Source organism: Pungitius pungitius, chromosome 8 (genome assembly GCF_949316345.1).
Source record: "Pungitius pungitius chromosome 8, fPunPun2.1, whole genome shotgun sequence".
In the NCBI taxonomy this organism is placed as follows: domain Eukaryota; kingdom Metazoa; phylum Chordata; class Actinopteri; order Perciformes; family Gasterosteidae; genus Pungitius; species Pungitius pungitius.
This window is the reverse complement of record NC_084907.1, coordinates 14,528,529-14,544,726: the sequence shown is the minus strand read 5'-3', so window position 1 is coordinate 14,544,726 and position 16,198 is coordinate 14,528,529. Positions and strand designations below refer to the sequence as shown.

General features: G+C 42.2%; 1 protein-coding gene across 4 annotated transcripts; it reads right to left on the bottom strand.

Moving 5' to 3' along the window:
* arhgef25b (Rho guanine nucleotide exchange factor (GEF) 25b) lies at positions 1–14,451 on the bottom strand. Of its 4 annotated transcripts, none has more exons than XM_037490642.2 (16): positions 14,070–14,451; positions 7,022–7,347; positions 6,829–6,930; positions 5,491–5,618; positions 4,833–4,899; positions 4,539–4,642; positions 4,281–4,350; positions 3,581–3,670; positions 3,378–3,470; positions 3,085–3,135; positions 2,747–2,824; positions 2,457–2,648; positions 2,193–2,373; positions 1,895–2,100; positions 1,724–1,801; positions 1–396 (listed from the first exon to the last, which is right to left on the bottom strand). In XM_037490642.2, the coding sequence occupies exons 1-16, from the start codon at positions 14,161–14,163 to the stop codon at positions 307–309; spliced, it is 1,950 nt and encodes a 649-aa protein (XP_037346539.2). In that variant the 5' UTR covers positions 14,164–14,451; the 3' UTR covers positions 1–306. The 4 variants fall into 4 exon arrangements, 3 of the variants coding, with proteins under 3 accessions (XP_037346539.2, XP_062420106.1, XP_062420107.1); XM_062564122.1 differs by having other exon boundaries at positions 1,643–1,796; XM_062564123.1 differs by having other exon boundaries at positions 1,724–1,796.
* Between the last annotated feature and the right edge of the window lie 1,747 nt (positions 14,452–16,198).

The window sequence follows — 16,198 nt, the reverse complement described above, 5'->3', positions numbered from 1 at the left end:
TCCTCGGGGGGAAGGAAATGGAAGCGATTCCTTATGAAAATATGAAGCATTACAAAAATATCCATTAATGTATTTTCAATGAAAAAAGTAAGAAATATATACATATACAATAGGAAATTCAGCATACTTTTCACCTCATGTCAACAGCTGCAGACATGAAAATGTTGAGAGTTAATAGACACAATCAAACAAACAGGATCACAAATATTAAATCTGGGTTTACCTAATGCATTTTGGTATTTGAAGGTATTATGGAGGGATATGGCTGACGGAGCACTCTGACTCGGTCCTGCATCAGAAAGGTTGTTACTGCTCACTCTCCTTCAGCTCATCAAGATTGTTTGGTTGATGGGAAGTCTTGTCTAATGCGATCGCCTGGAAACTGGCGGTCCCACCCTGAGAGGGAAAAAATGACTCAATTAAATTACATTAAATGTCATTTAGCTGACGCTTTAATCCAAAGCGACTTTCATTAACCCATCTTATGATATACTTGTTTGGTTTAAATGTGCTATTTGTAAAGTTGAAAAAACATTCTTACTTTACATTACCAGTGTTACAAAGAGATTTTCCTTTTTTTAATCACTTTATTTTTGCATTTAACTTGTTTGAGTTAATAGTAATTGCACAAAGCATCTATGAGGAGAACATTTATCTTTCTGTCCTTTTAGTCATCTTATATATTAGAAAAATGCTCGATATTACTTAAGCTACTAACAAAATCAATTTGAAGAACAACGGCTACAGGCAGATAAAGGTGTTTGTAATTGCTAAAACCACCAGATGACAAAATAACGAGGTCGAAATGGTAGTTTATGGAGGTAGTCATATCATCCTAATGGAACCATTATACAACTATACCCTGTAAACAGTTTCAGTTTAGGAAACAGTTTCATAAACATCGTAAACAGGAAAAATCTGGAAGATAACAAGCAACATAAAAAAAGGTCTTAGCTGCATGGCAGACCTGTCTGTACTCCTGAGGCTAAAGCACGATGGAAACACAAAACCACTTTGTGAAATCACGCCAAATGTCTAAAATGTGACGACCGTATCCTCCTCTCAGTGGAAGTCTGAGTGTTTGAGATAAAACAGCAGGTCAGCGTGTTTTCCATTAACCGGATGACTAATTGACACCTGCTAAAGTTTAGTTTGACCGGGTTTGTGAATCTACACAGAAACAACAACAGGATATTTCACAAAGGCAACGTGAGAGAGTAATTTCCCCTCATCATCAATGATCAGGGCAACAAACAAGCATTTCACTTCCACCCCTTTTTGGAGTGTGCGAAGATAAGGGTGTCCGGGGAACCACACCGAAGAGAAATGTCACGTAAGACCGACCTGGAGTACACAAGTACATCACTGCAGCAAGTTCAACTGCTGGAAACAGCCCTCTATATTTATGTTTACAAATGCAATAAAATTGATTCTCTAACTTTCCCCCAGAGAAGGAACTTTTTCTGAATGATCAACAAGCTGTCCGGCCAGATACTATGTGATGTAATGTAATGAGACTGAAGAAGTCATCTGAAACCTGTTTAAAGTGTGCTTTGGTGACTTTTTCATTGTCATTAATATGAGCAACACGAACCAAACATAAATATCTCTAAAAGGCTTGATACCAGCGGGGTAAACTAACCTTTTAAACGGTTCCTTTTACCACTTCTACTTAGGAATTTGAAAAACCCTTTCACCACTGTGTGAAGACAGGTTAATGTACCTGCATGCTGCGCTGGCTGCAGGCCGGCAGGCCGTTGGAGGCCCAGCGGGCCTGTTTCCCCTCCGTGCACAAACTGAGCTGCAGAAAGAGAGCGACAGAGAGAGACACAAATCAAAATGAAGACGCTATCAGAGATACGCTCTGGGAGAGTGCCGCTGCGCACACACTCACCACCCTGGAGGCCGGGCTGTGCTGCGGGGGATGCAGAGAGGGCAGGGAGGTGTTGTAAGACAGCGGGCGGGTCTGCGGCCGCCGGCCCATGGATGCAGAGGAGTGAGGACGCAGACCAGACGCTGGCGCAGTTGGAGACTTCGCGTTCCTGCCCAGGCTGCTCGACTTGCTTTCCCTCCGTTGGTACTCTATTGGGGACTGAAGGGCTGCAGTGGGCGGGAAGAAACGGCAAATTACCCAAAAGCAGCTAAAGCTGTTGAATGGGTAGATTTATTGAAGAAAGACTGAGCTCTGTAACCATTTAGGAAGTTGCGCTGGTTCTCTAAGATCTGGCCCACGTCATCGAGCCAAGCTTGCTGTATTTCCGGCGATGATGCCTGCATGATGAAGCGCGCCACACTGCCATCAGTCCCGCGGGAGGTCAGGACCAGGGAGAATGGATTTTGCTCAGGTTGCTCCTCCACACCCAAACAGCTGACCTGAAGCACACGGCATCCGTTGTAAACATAACGAAAAACACACTAACGCAGAGAGATTTTCAAAGATACAGTGGCACTCTTACTTTTATGCTGTTTTTGAAAGTGTACCCAGGCAAAGAGAAGCCCTTTTTCTTATCGATTGGCTCGCTGAAGATGACCAGCTGCTCAAACAGGAAGACCCTTCTCTCCTTCGCTCTGGATGGGAAGCCGGTTTCCTGTTCGCTGACACAAAAGGTATCCTGCTGCAGCAGCTTCCCCTGAGCCGTGATTTTACCCTGAAACAGTGTGTGTTTGTCACAAACATTGTTAGACTGAAAGTCACACTGCAAAAGGGTTTTGTCTCAGGATAGACAGGAAATAATCGTTATCTCACCTCAAAACCTTGGAGCCGGCCTACATTCATCATATCGTTACAGCGTTTTGGCACGAAGCACATCACCTCCACTGCCCTCTGATGACAGAAATGCAACTTGGAAGAATCAGTAAGTGAAAACATAATTTTGCGATGTACAGATTCAGAATAGTACTGAGTACAAATATTGCATTACAGGTTGTAATGTTCCCTTTTTTTGTTGTTACTTCAACATTTCAGCAACATCTGAACATCATGGCCTTTAACAAGGTAGGTTTTCTGCAGGGGTTGTATTGATCTGGATTGCATTGGCTTTAGGTGAACCTGATAAACTAGCTGCTCACTGTATGTATTCATACCTGCAACTCCTCAACATCCTTTCCTGCTTTGCTGTAGTACTTCAGAAAGTCCTGGAAGTCAGAGAGAGGTTTATTTACAGTTTTAGTGATTTTCAAGAAAACAACTACAACAACAATACCAGTTGAAACGCAGCCCCATGTTTGTGGCCGGTTATGCAAAGGGACTTTATTACAGGGGTGTCATGATTAATAATGTAATTCCCTGGTAAGACTTGTATGAAAACATTTGTTTTCTTGAATGTTGTGAAAAACGTGCCATGCATGCAGATACGCAGTCACTCTCAAATGCAAACCTTCAGCAGTAGCTGATACTTCATGATCCTCTGAACAGGTTTGATGAGCAGATCATTGAGCTGCAACCTGTGGCCCAACAGCTGCCTGAGATACTGACAGGTGACATAGACAGACAAGAGAGAGCTCTGAGTATAAAGACTTTGAAACTTTTGAAAAAAGCTCCACTAGTATTGGCTGTGGTAAAAAAACAAAGTTGACTCACCTCAAAGTATGTGTCAATGAACTCAGAGACAACGTGTTCTGATTTGGGTTTGTTCTGACAGTAAACCACATACATGTGAAGACGCCGTTCCTGGAAATGCAGAGAGAGAGAGAGACAGAGAGAGAGAGAGAGAGAGAGAGAGAGAGACAGAGAGAGAGAGAGAGAGAGAGAGAGAGAGACCCAGAGAGAGTAAGAGAGGTTACGTGGCAAATATTCCCAATAATCTGTGTGAGGTGCAGCGTGACGAATGGAGAGGAAGAATGCGGATCATTGTGCCTAATGTTGAGGGAAATTGAAGTACTAAGAATAACTATGTTGAAAGAGAACAAGAACCTCTCACTTATGGTCTTGTTTGCTTAAGTGGGTCAAGCAGAGATTGTGTCATAACCAGTTCAAGATTCCTTGTATTAACTTGTTCAAAGTTAAGTGTTACAACCACTTCAAGGGTTGCGTAAATATTTTTATAGAGCTCTGAGGTCTGTAATTCCAGATTATTTACGCCTCTTCTAAACTTCTTTTAGGCTTATGAGAGCTGATGGTAACAAGACGGTTCATTCTGCAGCTGCACCTGCAGACTCACCAATCTGCAACATGAAAACACATCTGGATGGTGGGGGCCCAAGGCTTCAAACACAGTCAGAGCTGTGATCAGTGGCTGCAACCTTCATCCAAATTGTAACTCTCTGATCTGAAGACTCACATGCTTGATGAAGAGCTGGGCCAGGCTGTCTGGATCAGCCACACATTTCTCCAACTCCCCCAGGAAATATCTGTGTGACACGAAGCAGAGAAGGTCGGGAAGGAACATCATCCAGTCAAACCCACACGTACAGAATAAAACAGCCACGGGGGCCATGACACAAGCGGATGACACAACAAACCAAAGTATTAACGGTAAGAAATTGTTCAAATTCAGAGCAACTGAGAAGGGGGAGTAGAAGTGAAGTCTCTGACTCACTTCTTATGCCAGTCATAGATCTGCTGGATGTTTCCGAACACAATCCTGTCCTTCCCTTTCAGGTCCTCTGGAACTCCTTGATTGACCATAGTGCTCATATACCCCTACACACACACACACACACACACAGACACACACACACACACACACACAGACACACACCTCACAGATTAAATCAGAGGTTTGCGAGTGGAGAAATCGTCGCTTTGAGACGTAAATGTTACAGCATATTACTGATGTTGAAATGTAGGAATTTCATGAGAAGGTTGTTTAAAAGCTGAAAGAGAGACCCACCTGCACTATGAGTCCAAGATCGTCCACATACAACCTTTCCGTCTCTATCAGCTCTGTCAGCACATATCTGACGGACGGGTTTTAAAGAGCAAATAAAGAACAGAGAAATGGAAATTTTACATTTTTGACAAAATAAAAACAAGAAATGTACAACACGGTAATGGATGTTCAACATTTTTGGAAATAGGGTTAATCATTTTTTTGTTAGATGAGGAGGTTGATCCCACTCTCGGGTCTGAATGGGATACAGCTCACTTAGCTTGGTATCAGGACTGCAAAGAGAGGGAATCAGCTGGACTGCCTTGCAGCACATCTTAAGATCACTAAGTATTTCTATATCATATTCCGTCCGTCTAAGTGTGATCATTTGGTGTGAAGTCCCTGCAGGATGCATGACAACATCACAGTGAAAAGCAGGGTTTACCGTGTTCAGAGATAATGGAAGACAGACTTTACCTTTTGTACAAGCGATGCTGTTTCCCTCTGTTTCTAGTCTTAATGCTAAGCTAAGCCAACCGTCTACCGGTTTAGCCTCATATTTATTAAACGGACATGACATGGCATACGTCTTTTGGTCTAGCCCTCTGCAAGAAAGGAAATGAGCGTGTTTCCCAAAATATAAACGAATGACTTATTTAAAGCAGAAGTCAACACTTGCATGCTCTTCTCAAGGGCAATGTTTCTCTCCTCTTCGCTGTCCACTGTGCCGGACCACTGGCTCCCTGAGTCGTCACTCACAGAGCCGACGTCTTTACCTTGGAAAGGGTTGATGCTGGATCTCTGACTCTGTAACAGACAAAGAAGACAATGCAGCGTTCAGTGAACGAGACAGACAGAGGAGCAGGACCTGTGATAATGTGTAATAATTAAACTAATGGCCCTTCCCCTTTGACCTTATAAAGCATTAGATTTTTGTATTGGTCCTTTTACTGTACCTGAGACTACATGAAGCTCCAAAGCAATAATTCGTCCTTTTAGTTTTGTTTTAGAATCAATTGTCTGGGCTGCTTTAATTCGGACAGAGCCTGGCTAGCAGTTACTTATTTCTGAAAAGAACTAACTGGCCTTTTTAGGTTATGTATACCATGCAGATGTGAGAGTGGTCAATCTCCTCATCTTACCATGCAAGAAAGCAAATGAACATATTTTCCCAATGATTAATCTTAAAACATGACAACAAGCCCCGACCTGGAGACAAATACGTTAAAAGATTAAGGAGCCAAAGTAAACAGAAAGTTGCAGGTGTCTCTGAAATTAAAATGTTCCAAGTAATTTATCAACCAATGCTACAGGAACTGGACCCTTGGCTGGCCAAGAAAGGAAGGAACTACAGGTTGATGCCTTGGTGGGGGAGGAGGCGACCTTGGATTGACCCTTGGCCGATTAGCTGGGCCTGCTCGGGTGTTGTGAAGGGAGACTCCGGACCCCCAAACCCTGACCACTTTCAGACTGTTTCAGACTGTTTCGGACTGCTTTGCTAGTTGATTACTTCCAGATGCCGGCCAGAAAAGCCCGGAGGATTGGTTCCACTCCACAGGGCCTCACAAAGAGTATCCGCTAGTGGAGAGTTACCAGGAAAATAGGGTTATGCCTGTCTATGTTCGTGTTTGGGAAAATATGTCGTAAAATGCCAAAATGTGTGCTTGAGTTGTACCAACATTTAAGTCAGTTTGATTAATTTATACATTGATAACTCGTGAGACCTGCATTACCTAAGGGCTGGTTGATCAGAGAGACTCTACTGAAAGAATTACAAGAAGAGAAGAATTTAGTGATGAGAGCCCAACTGAATTAAATCCAAATAGATTTTTTTTTTAATGTAAATCGACCGTGTCTTTTTTCTTTGGTTATATGATTCAGTGTTTTTCTAATGTAAATTTTTTTGTGAAATAGAATTTCCATCTTGATAAGTTGGCTGACCTGCTACTGCAGTTTATCTGCTGAGGCCTTTGAATAGAACAGAATGGACTAGAATAGAGAAGAATAGAGACGTTACTGAAGTCTGAGTGTCTGTGTCTTGCAGGAGGTCAGATAAGTGTCTCTGACAGGGCGTCTCTGTTGGAGGAGCTGTAGGACTCGACACACCGTCTGTCCACACCTGTACAATACAAACACAACAATCATTACAACTAAAATAAAAATGTATTTCCTCAGGAGGCATGAACGCAGACCTTCGTCTCAAGTCTCACCGTATCTCCCGACAGGAGGATGGTGTTGTTGTCGTGCGGTTCCAGAGGCTTCCGCTGTGTTTCACATTGGGAGAGTAGCAATGGCGGCTGCCTCCTCTCTAAACTGCACATCTGCTTCTCGATTCTTCCCCCCCCTCCTTTGGCGTCAGCGCCCAGCTTGCGGACGGGATTGGTAAGCCATTTCTTCAGAGTGCTGACAGGGTGCCGTGGTCCTCCAGCCGAGGAGTGCGAGCCAGGGCTGGAGCCGCCTGAGGCCTGGTGGGGCACATGGCCCACTGATGATGGGGTGATGCTGCCGGTACTGCCTGCCACAGAGTACGACTCTGCTGCAGAGACAAGGAAAAAAAAAAGAAAAAAAGAAAGAAGCTAATTGTGGGGTACATCCTTTCAGGTCAAATCTTGTAGACAGATTTCTGCAAAAAAAATGCTGGTCAATTTCCTGCGTTAAGCCCTAACTGTAACTTTAGTAGCTGTAGCTACTGTACCCGCCAGTCCAAAATGGTTATAAACACGTCTGGTCTCACGAGGAAGGACTCATACGTTTAAGTGGAGATTACATAAGGCTGCTTGACTCTGTCCATTTGTCAGACATTTTGAAAAAAAATGAAACCAATAAATTCTGAGACATGAACTGAAGCTCTGATACTGTCCTGCTAAAAGCATTTTCAGTGCTTTTTCTAAGCTGTTTGAGAGACAATGCGGAAGTGAAGAGGCGGTAAAGCATAACTGAACATGTTTCCAGTGATACACACACCTCATGTCCTGTATATTAACTGACACCCAGATAACAGGACATTGGTCTTTGTGCATTTTGATTATTGAGAGAGAAAGTGATGTCCTGAATCGCTTATAACTGATCGCGTCTCATGTGCACTGAACTTCCCGCGTGCACAACTCAGACTGGACCGGATTGTTTGTCTCTCTACTATGGAAACTGGTACAAGATGGTCTACCCCTCTGTTTAATTAACGACTTTAGCATTTACATTTCAAACTGCTCTGCTAATCGCAGCAAATCGGAATCTTTTAGGGGGCTCATTTTGTCAATCTGGACTCTTGCCGGAAGCCACTATTTCCTGTCAGCACATTTATGTAAGCTGCAATCATAATAACAAGCTTTCAAGAAGCAGTGGAAATCTGGGTCATCCATTTGCCAAAACTTCCTGATACTGCCATTAAACAAGGCGCCACATTGGCAGTAAAATGTAAAAAAAATGAGCTTTTCTCATTTCAGTTCTACTTCAATGTCACATCGTTCAGCACACACTGCATAATAAGTTCACATCATTGATGACAATCTTTTGTAAGGATTTTATTGAAATACATGCAGTCTATATTTATGTAACATGATGTCAGACAAAAGTCGCTTGCCTCAGACTAACAATGCAGACCAGTAAAGTAGATTGAATTTAAAAAAGCCCGTAATCAAACTAATACATGGTACTTCATGCAGTGAACAACACAGACCCATCTGTGTGATGGGATGATAGAGAGGGACAGGAGGAGGGTTAGTGTGTGTGTGTGTCTGTGTGTGTGTCTGTGTGCATGTGTGTGTGCATGTGTGTGTGTTCATGTGTGTGTTCATGTGTGTGTGTGTGTCTGTGTGTGTGTCTGTGTGCATGTGTGCGTGTGTGTGTGTGTGTTCATGTGTGGGTGCGTGTGTGTGTGTGTGTCTGTGTTCATGTGTGTGTGCATGTGTGCATGTGTGTGCGTGTGTGTGTGTGTCTGTGTGCATGTGTGCGTGTGTGTGTGTGTGTGTGTGTGTGTGTGTGTGTTCATGTGTGTGTGTGTGTCTGTGTGCATGTGTGTGTGTGTGTGTCTGTGTTCATGTGTGTGTGCATGTGTGCATGTGTGTGCGTGTGTGTGTTCATGTGTGTGTGCGTGTGTGTGTGTGTGTATGTGTTCATGTGTGCGTGTGTGTATGTGTGTGTGTGTGTGTGTGTGTGTGTGTGTGTAGTGGTTCCTCAAAAAAGGTTTGTATTGGGATGGTTTCCTTATTTTAATAATTGATGTACTCAAAGTAAGTTGGAGCAACAATAATCAAACTAATGAGGAAAGTAGAAGAAAGAAAAACGTATTGAGGCAATTTTAAAAAGACAAATATTGATAGAGATAAGGAGAAAGAGAGAAGAAAATAAGTAGCACAGACATTACTCAGTTTAAAGTCGGCAGCCATGCAAACGGTTTGTCTAGCATGTTAGAATGCTAACAGTTTATATTTAGCTTCAAACAATAGGGACTTGCTGAGAATGATGGGAATGCCATTTTTTAAAGACATTCAGTCATAAAGCAAAGTATTGTTCAACCTCATCGCTTGCTGAATAATTAGATAATTACAGCGTAGCATCTAGTACCATCTTTTAATGAAAGACAACTCAACTCAATCTGGTCTACTAAACAGCACACAACAATGAATGGGGAGCCCAACAATCTCCCTGCAGTTAAAAATAACAATTACTGTCTGGCACCATAAATCTGTGACTCAAGAACATGACAGAATTAAGTTAATAAAACTAGTTGGTGCAAATGTCCAGATATTTAAACAAACACATAATGTGTGTTATCATTCTAAACAAAGAGAGACATCTGGTCCCGTTGTTTTATATCTATCGAAATTAACCACCTTACCATCTGTTGAAGGGACACAAAAAGTGGACCTTTCTGCAGGCTTTTATACAAACACACCAGCGTTTTCTATGAACTGGCCCCTTAATGCTGCATAATGGTCAATGTGACGTCCAAATCACCTCTGAGCTGAGCAACTCGGCTTGTCATGTTTGCTTATGACACTTATGTAACGTGTCATTTTCCCACAGAGCAACAGCTGGACCATCATCCGGACTCCAGTCAGCCTGCTAGCATCCATGCTGTGAACGCATCCTGCAGAATTTGTGCAAACTGTCCATGAAGGTAGCAAAAAGCTGACTTGAATTTTCTGTGACCACGTTGGGTTTTGTGTAACATCTTTAGTGATGTTTTTTGTGTACCACACAAATGATCTACTGCATACAGATGGATGGATTAACAATAAAACATGGGTCCGTTTTTCGACAGTAATCCTGTCTGTTGCACTTAATGTGTTTAAAGAGAAGATGTTGCTTCTCCCATACGGTATATTAATAATTAAGGTATGGGATGAGAGCAAGAACATGTACTGTAATTGTGCTGCTTCCTATTTCAAATAATGTCTCAGTATCTGTTAAAGCAGACGGTTGGGAGAGTTACATCTTCCCCATTATAACCCCATAAATGGTCATCATCTGCAAGAGCAGGAATTACTGGGGCGGTGACACCTCATCAAGTTGAAACATGGCTAAAGCTTTAAACATGTCACCTGTCAGGCCTTCATTTCTATGCATGTGGGATACAACTAATGTCGGTGCTTTATATTCCGTACATTCTCACGTAGGAAATGATCATCACTGCATTCAAGCCCAGTCATTTCTGGGGTTAAGACTGCTTCACATCCTGTTGGAATACTGCCAAGGAAAATACTTCTCAGCCCGCAGCGCTTTCATCGCTGAAAACTACAAGTCAGCTTCTTTCGTTAGACAGCACACACCCAAACAGCGCTGATGCACATTAATTCAGCAGAGTGATAGACTAAAATAATTAAAAAGCCAGACATTCACACACACGCACACACAACCACACACACATTACGACTCATCTTTGCTACACATTAAACTAATGAGTGGTTTCATTCCTAAACCCCAGAAAGGATTTTCAACACGCAGTCGTTACTACAGTGGTTACTGCTGTTACTAGACAGTCATTGGTATTTAACGTTATTTACATTTTTTTGCTGCTAACCAATACTGCTTCCCGCTATGCACCGGCCTCCACAGCTGCATCACCAAAGGGTTCAGTAGGTACCGTCAAACTGAGATACACCAGGCACTTGAGGGTACATCTACTCCTCATGCCTTCTTTTTCCCAAAGTGCGGCAGGCTGCTGATCACCTGCACTTTGTTGTCAGCACCAAAAAAAATCCCTCTAGTCTACTCTATCCACCCTCACGAGAGGTCTGGTTAGGGTCATAGATTTGGTTTAGGGTAGTATATTAATGAGTAGGTGTACTGTCATTATGTCAAATATGTTCACTGATAACAGCTCCTGCAGCCTAGAAATTATCTCCAAATCCAAACAATAAGCTGAAAGACGTGAAAAAGCTCTGCAGAGCAGGCTCAGTATTTGGGTCATATTTATCTAACAGTTCATCACCACAAAATCCCCTTTTAAATATAAGTAATCACATGATCTATCGTTGGTGTACTAACACATTTAGAAGAGGGTGGATGAAGCATTAAGTTTGATTTATAAATTTAAAAATTAAAAATTTCACAGTTGTCGTTTTCTTATTGATAATTAAACATTTGTGCTGATGTCAATGCTTAGGTTTCCCTCTAGCTAACAACCAGACACACTCCTAAATCAAGCACAACACTAGACACTTGTGTGCTTGTTAGTCATCATGTTGACTTCTTAGCACACTGGCAGTGATGACCTCACTGGTGCACTAATGGAGAGTTAGTCCTGGCAGCTTCTGAACCTCAGTGATGTGTGTGCTGAGATTTTTTGGCAAGACTTTTAAGTACATATCCCCCAAACATACTTTATCTGGAGTCCTTTCTCTGACTTTATAGCGGTTGGACATTGAGTCAAAAAGCATGGAACAGCGAGATTGGAGAATGAATTGAGGTATTAGAAAGACACAAGAACAGAAAAGGGAGCTGCTAACGACAAAAGAACAACACGCTCCCCGGAAAAAGTGTTCCTGCAATCACACGCGGAGAGTGATTATAACTGCTAAACACAAAGCTAACTCATCCACAAATGAACAGGATATGTTTAGAGTCGACTGGAAGAAAACACTTTGTATAACCGCAATACTGACACCACATCATAGTAGTGATGTGTAGTCCAAAGAAAGAGCTCAGAGAAGAGCTGTTCTGTAATCACTCCCAGAGCAACTGGAACATCAGAGGATTTAAGCGTCGGGCAGGAACGGCACCTTTCTGTGTGTCGGTGCATGTGCACGTTCCAAAGTGAGTGTGGGTACCGGCTGCTGCTGCTCTGAACCAGAGTCTTTTGTGAGGACGCACTGGTTTTACAGGTAGTCAAGAATAAAGCATCTGATTTGAAAATGATAGCAACATTTTACGCCAATGGAAATTAATATTATCATCAAGATTCTAGTATAGTTTGCACATATAGAGCTCCAAAAGTACGTCTAGTCAAATTACAATATTATTAATTAATTATTCAAAAAGGGAAGCCTGTGATGCTTAACAGTTTCCCTACAGCCTCAGATTAGTTGGCTCATGAAATAATTTAGGTTTTATCTCTACCACCAATTAGAAAATGCAGTTGCATTTCTGCAGCCAAGCTAAGGCTTACTAAGCTAAGCGTATTTGAAAGTTTTAAGACTCTTAAGTCCTGGATATTAGTCTGTTATTCTTAATATTTTGTAGATTTGCTTGTATCTTTTCTTCTGTCAAACACATAAGTTGTGTGAACACACCTGACATTAATTGTGCATGTGTTATTATGAATTTAAGCCTAGTTTAAAACTTTGAACAGGTACTAGCAGAAACATCTTTCTTCGATCAGGGATTAGCATAAATTATTACATTACAGGATAAACAATTTTGGTTCAATTAACTCAATCAATCTGCAATAGATTTAAAAGGAAACGTTTGATGCCTTTCCATGCGTTTCTGCCCCCGGCAATTATTTTATGTTTTGGTTCAAGTGATGTATATATATATATATAACACAATGTAGAAGTATAAACAACTACAATTGTACACTTGAAACGTGCACTAAGGTGTGATATCCATCAGGTTAGTTTGTGATGACCACCACATGGTTTTGTTTGACACGCACATCTCACACAACAAATACGCTCCCATTGTAATCTTAGCAGATTTCTGCACCTTTTCTCTACAGGCGTGCGTCTCGGCTTCTTCTCGTGGACATTTAAAATGAAAAGAAACGTTTGCTTGGGCTCGGAGGAGCATATATGTGGCAGCCAAGCAGCAGTTGAGGACCGTTGATGCAGTCGTCTGTGTGTGTTTAGTTCGGTCACCTATTGGTTGCTTAACAATAAAATGAACTGTTTTCTCCATAAACACACGTCCAGGGTTCTCCTCCACTCTGCCTCTGACCTCAGAGTAGTGGCTCGAGGTCGGAGATGCACTCAACTGTGTTATCTCTAGTTGCCCTTTCCGGCTGGGGACCATTTAAGAGGCACAAAGAGGCAGCAGGCAGTCGATAGCAGAAAAAGAGTTTTAGTCACTACAACCATAACAACCAGGTCTTTGAGCATGCAGCCACCCAAAAATGGCTGCAGCTTGCTGCGGCAGAATGCAGAACATTAGCCGTACACACACACACACAAAGTCGCACACTTCCTCACGGACACAAGCTATTGCGTGACTCTCTTGGCGGGAGACAATAACAGGACACCCATTGTGTTGTTAATATAAACCCGGGAGCCCTTGAATACCATCAACCACTCTGTGGGAGCTAATCGGAATTCACAAAAGAATGAAAGACAATTAGTCCTGCGAGAACGTAGTAAGTAGGATGTCAGAGTATGTAATAATGTGGTTTTTTTTATGTATGTAAACATGAAGGACACACATCAAGAAGCATATGATTTTGTAAACAACACCATTATTACTCTTTCTGACTATTTTGTATTATTAATAATTATAATGATAAATCAGATTGACGTGGCGCTTTTTTATTTGAAAGCTTTTTACATGCTGCTGGCCTATCAAGCACAAAGAGGCTCGGAGATTAATGAATGGAAAACATTAACGATGATTTATCAAAAACAGCTATTAGAAAGGTTCTTTAAAATTAGCTTTGACTTGAAAACAACCATTGGCTTTGATATATTATAAATAACATACATAACAACCGAGGGCATCTCCACACATTCTAAACATTGTCTCGAAGCAATAAAGCATTAGTAAGAGCGTACTCTCCCGGGCAGAGAACAGCTGGAATAAAAGAACACCTAAAGCGCATCTACGTACCTCTGACCCGAACAGAACAGCAGCCACATTTACTGAGGAGTTTTCTGAACAGGTGCTGACAGCCACAGCCTCGCTGATGGTGACCCCCTCTCATGATGATCCACTCCTATTGCCAGACTCAAGGATATTTGAAGCAGACCTCATGCTGGACGGATACACAAACAGGCACACATGCGCTATTCCTGTGGTAAAAGCCTGCAGAGATGGGAGGTAAAGTGCACAGAGGGCTCCACGGTCATAGACCAACCAATCCAATCCAATAGTAGAAACCACTGGGACAAGTTCCGCTTCTATCCCATGATTTGAAGAATAATATCGAAAAACTCCTGAGAGACAGCTAACCCCTCCACAGCCTTTCCGGGTGGTCAGACAGTGGACAAAGATTATGAGAGGGAACAGAAATAAGTGAGGGGAGCGACAGAATGGGAGGGGCTTTGATGAGGGAGTGGGTGGTGGCAAACATGCTGCACTGCTGTGCCAGCATCTGCTTCCAAGCCCCGCCTCCTCTCACTCCTCTCCCCTCCCTCTGCCCCCTGTCCTCTCTCCCCTCACACTTCCCTCATCAGCTTCTCAGCTCAGTGTTAGCACGGTGGCTGCTGTCATTGTATGAGAAAGACTTACTGTCACAGGCAACGGCCCACTAACAGACAAACAGCTACAAATGAGCAGACACCAAATGCATGTATGGTGTAATGGTTGGTTTCCAACATGAGGGTTGGACGAGATATACAGTATGTAGGGAGTCAATTCATTTAATTTTGTATAGGCCAAAATCGCAAATTATAAATGTGTCGCAAAGGGCTTTACAGCCTGTACACATCCTCTGTCCCTGAAACGCTCCCATCGGCACAGGAAAAACTCCCCCAAAAATGAAAAACCCTGGGAAATAAAGGGAAGAAATGTAATGTAATGCAAAATGTTAGGGAGAAAGTCAGAGAAGGGATCCCTCTCCCGGGATGGACAGACTACAATGGATGTATGGATGGATGATGATGATATTTTTTTTGACATGTGATACACTTGACTGTCCATCTTTAGCTGGCCACAAACAAAGGTTTTAAAATGCCAAATTAAGAGTATATTAAGAATCGCAGGGTTGCAGGGAATTTCAAAATACTTACTGAGAGAGTGACTTGACACACTTTCACTCAAACTCAATGAAAGCAGCACCAGACAATCACACTTACTTGCACTTGCGGATCAACAACGATGATCCACAATACAGGGTTTTTTAAACCGCTAAACAAGCTCTCTGATAAAATGGGCAGTTTTCTGCTCTCTTTTGTCCCCACAGGTACCGAGAGCATTTCCTCTGCTGGGAAAAAAACAACACGTGGAAATGTCCCACACACAGCGAACTGAGCTGGCAGGGTGGATATGGAGGCAGACCGATTTAATCTCAAAGCCAAGATTAAGCCGTTCGCCAGTCGATGATCTTCAGAGCACAGCTGTTCCGGCTCGTGGCAGGCTGCAGTGTGGTTTGAGGACATTTATGCATAAACCAAAACAAGGCCAAAATCCGTGAAGAAGAAAACCAAACAGGAAGAAAGGATTTTGACTGAAACATATTAGTAAAATGGACAGGCCCATGCACGCAAAGATGGATAAGAATACATTCACGTCACAACCAACAAGTGGACCAACATTACCCCAAAAGGTCAATCCACTGATGACAGATTAGAGCAACAAAAAAAATGCTCTGTTGGCCATCAATTTAAGCTTTACAAAACTCTGCTGACATGACGATCCATGTGAGCTAAAAAGCACTGAATCCTCCACAACATTGGTTATTGTACTATATGTGAATACATGTGTATGTGGATGCCCACACACATTAATTAGCCTTTATTTAATCATAAAGATATAGTAATTGTTGCTTTCTGTTTTGTTGCGGCTTTTAGTATTTAAAAGTGCAAATGCCTCCATGATGGGTTTTGGCAAAGTAAACATCTTCAGTCAGAACTCTGATGCTCTTCCTTCTTTTCGGATGATTTCACATGTTTGAGATAAGAGGGGCACAGAGCAGAATGTTAATCTTAATCAAAAGGCAGATTAAATAGTTAACTAGATCAAAAACACATATTTCTCTTTACAATAACTATTTATTTGTAGATGTATTAAAGTACACG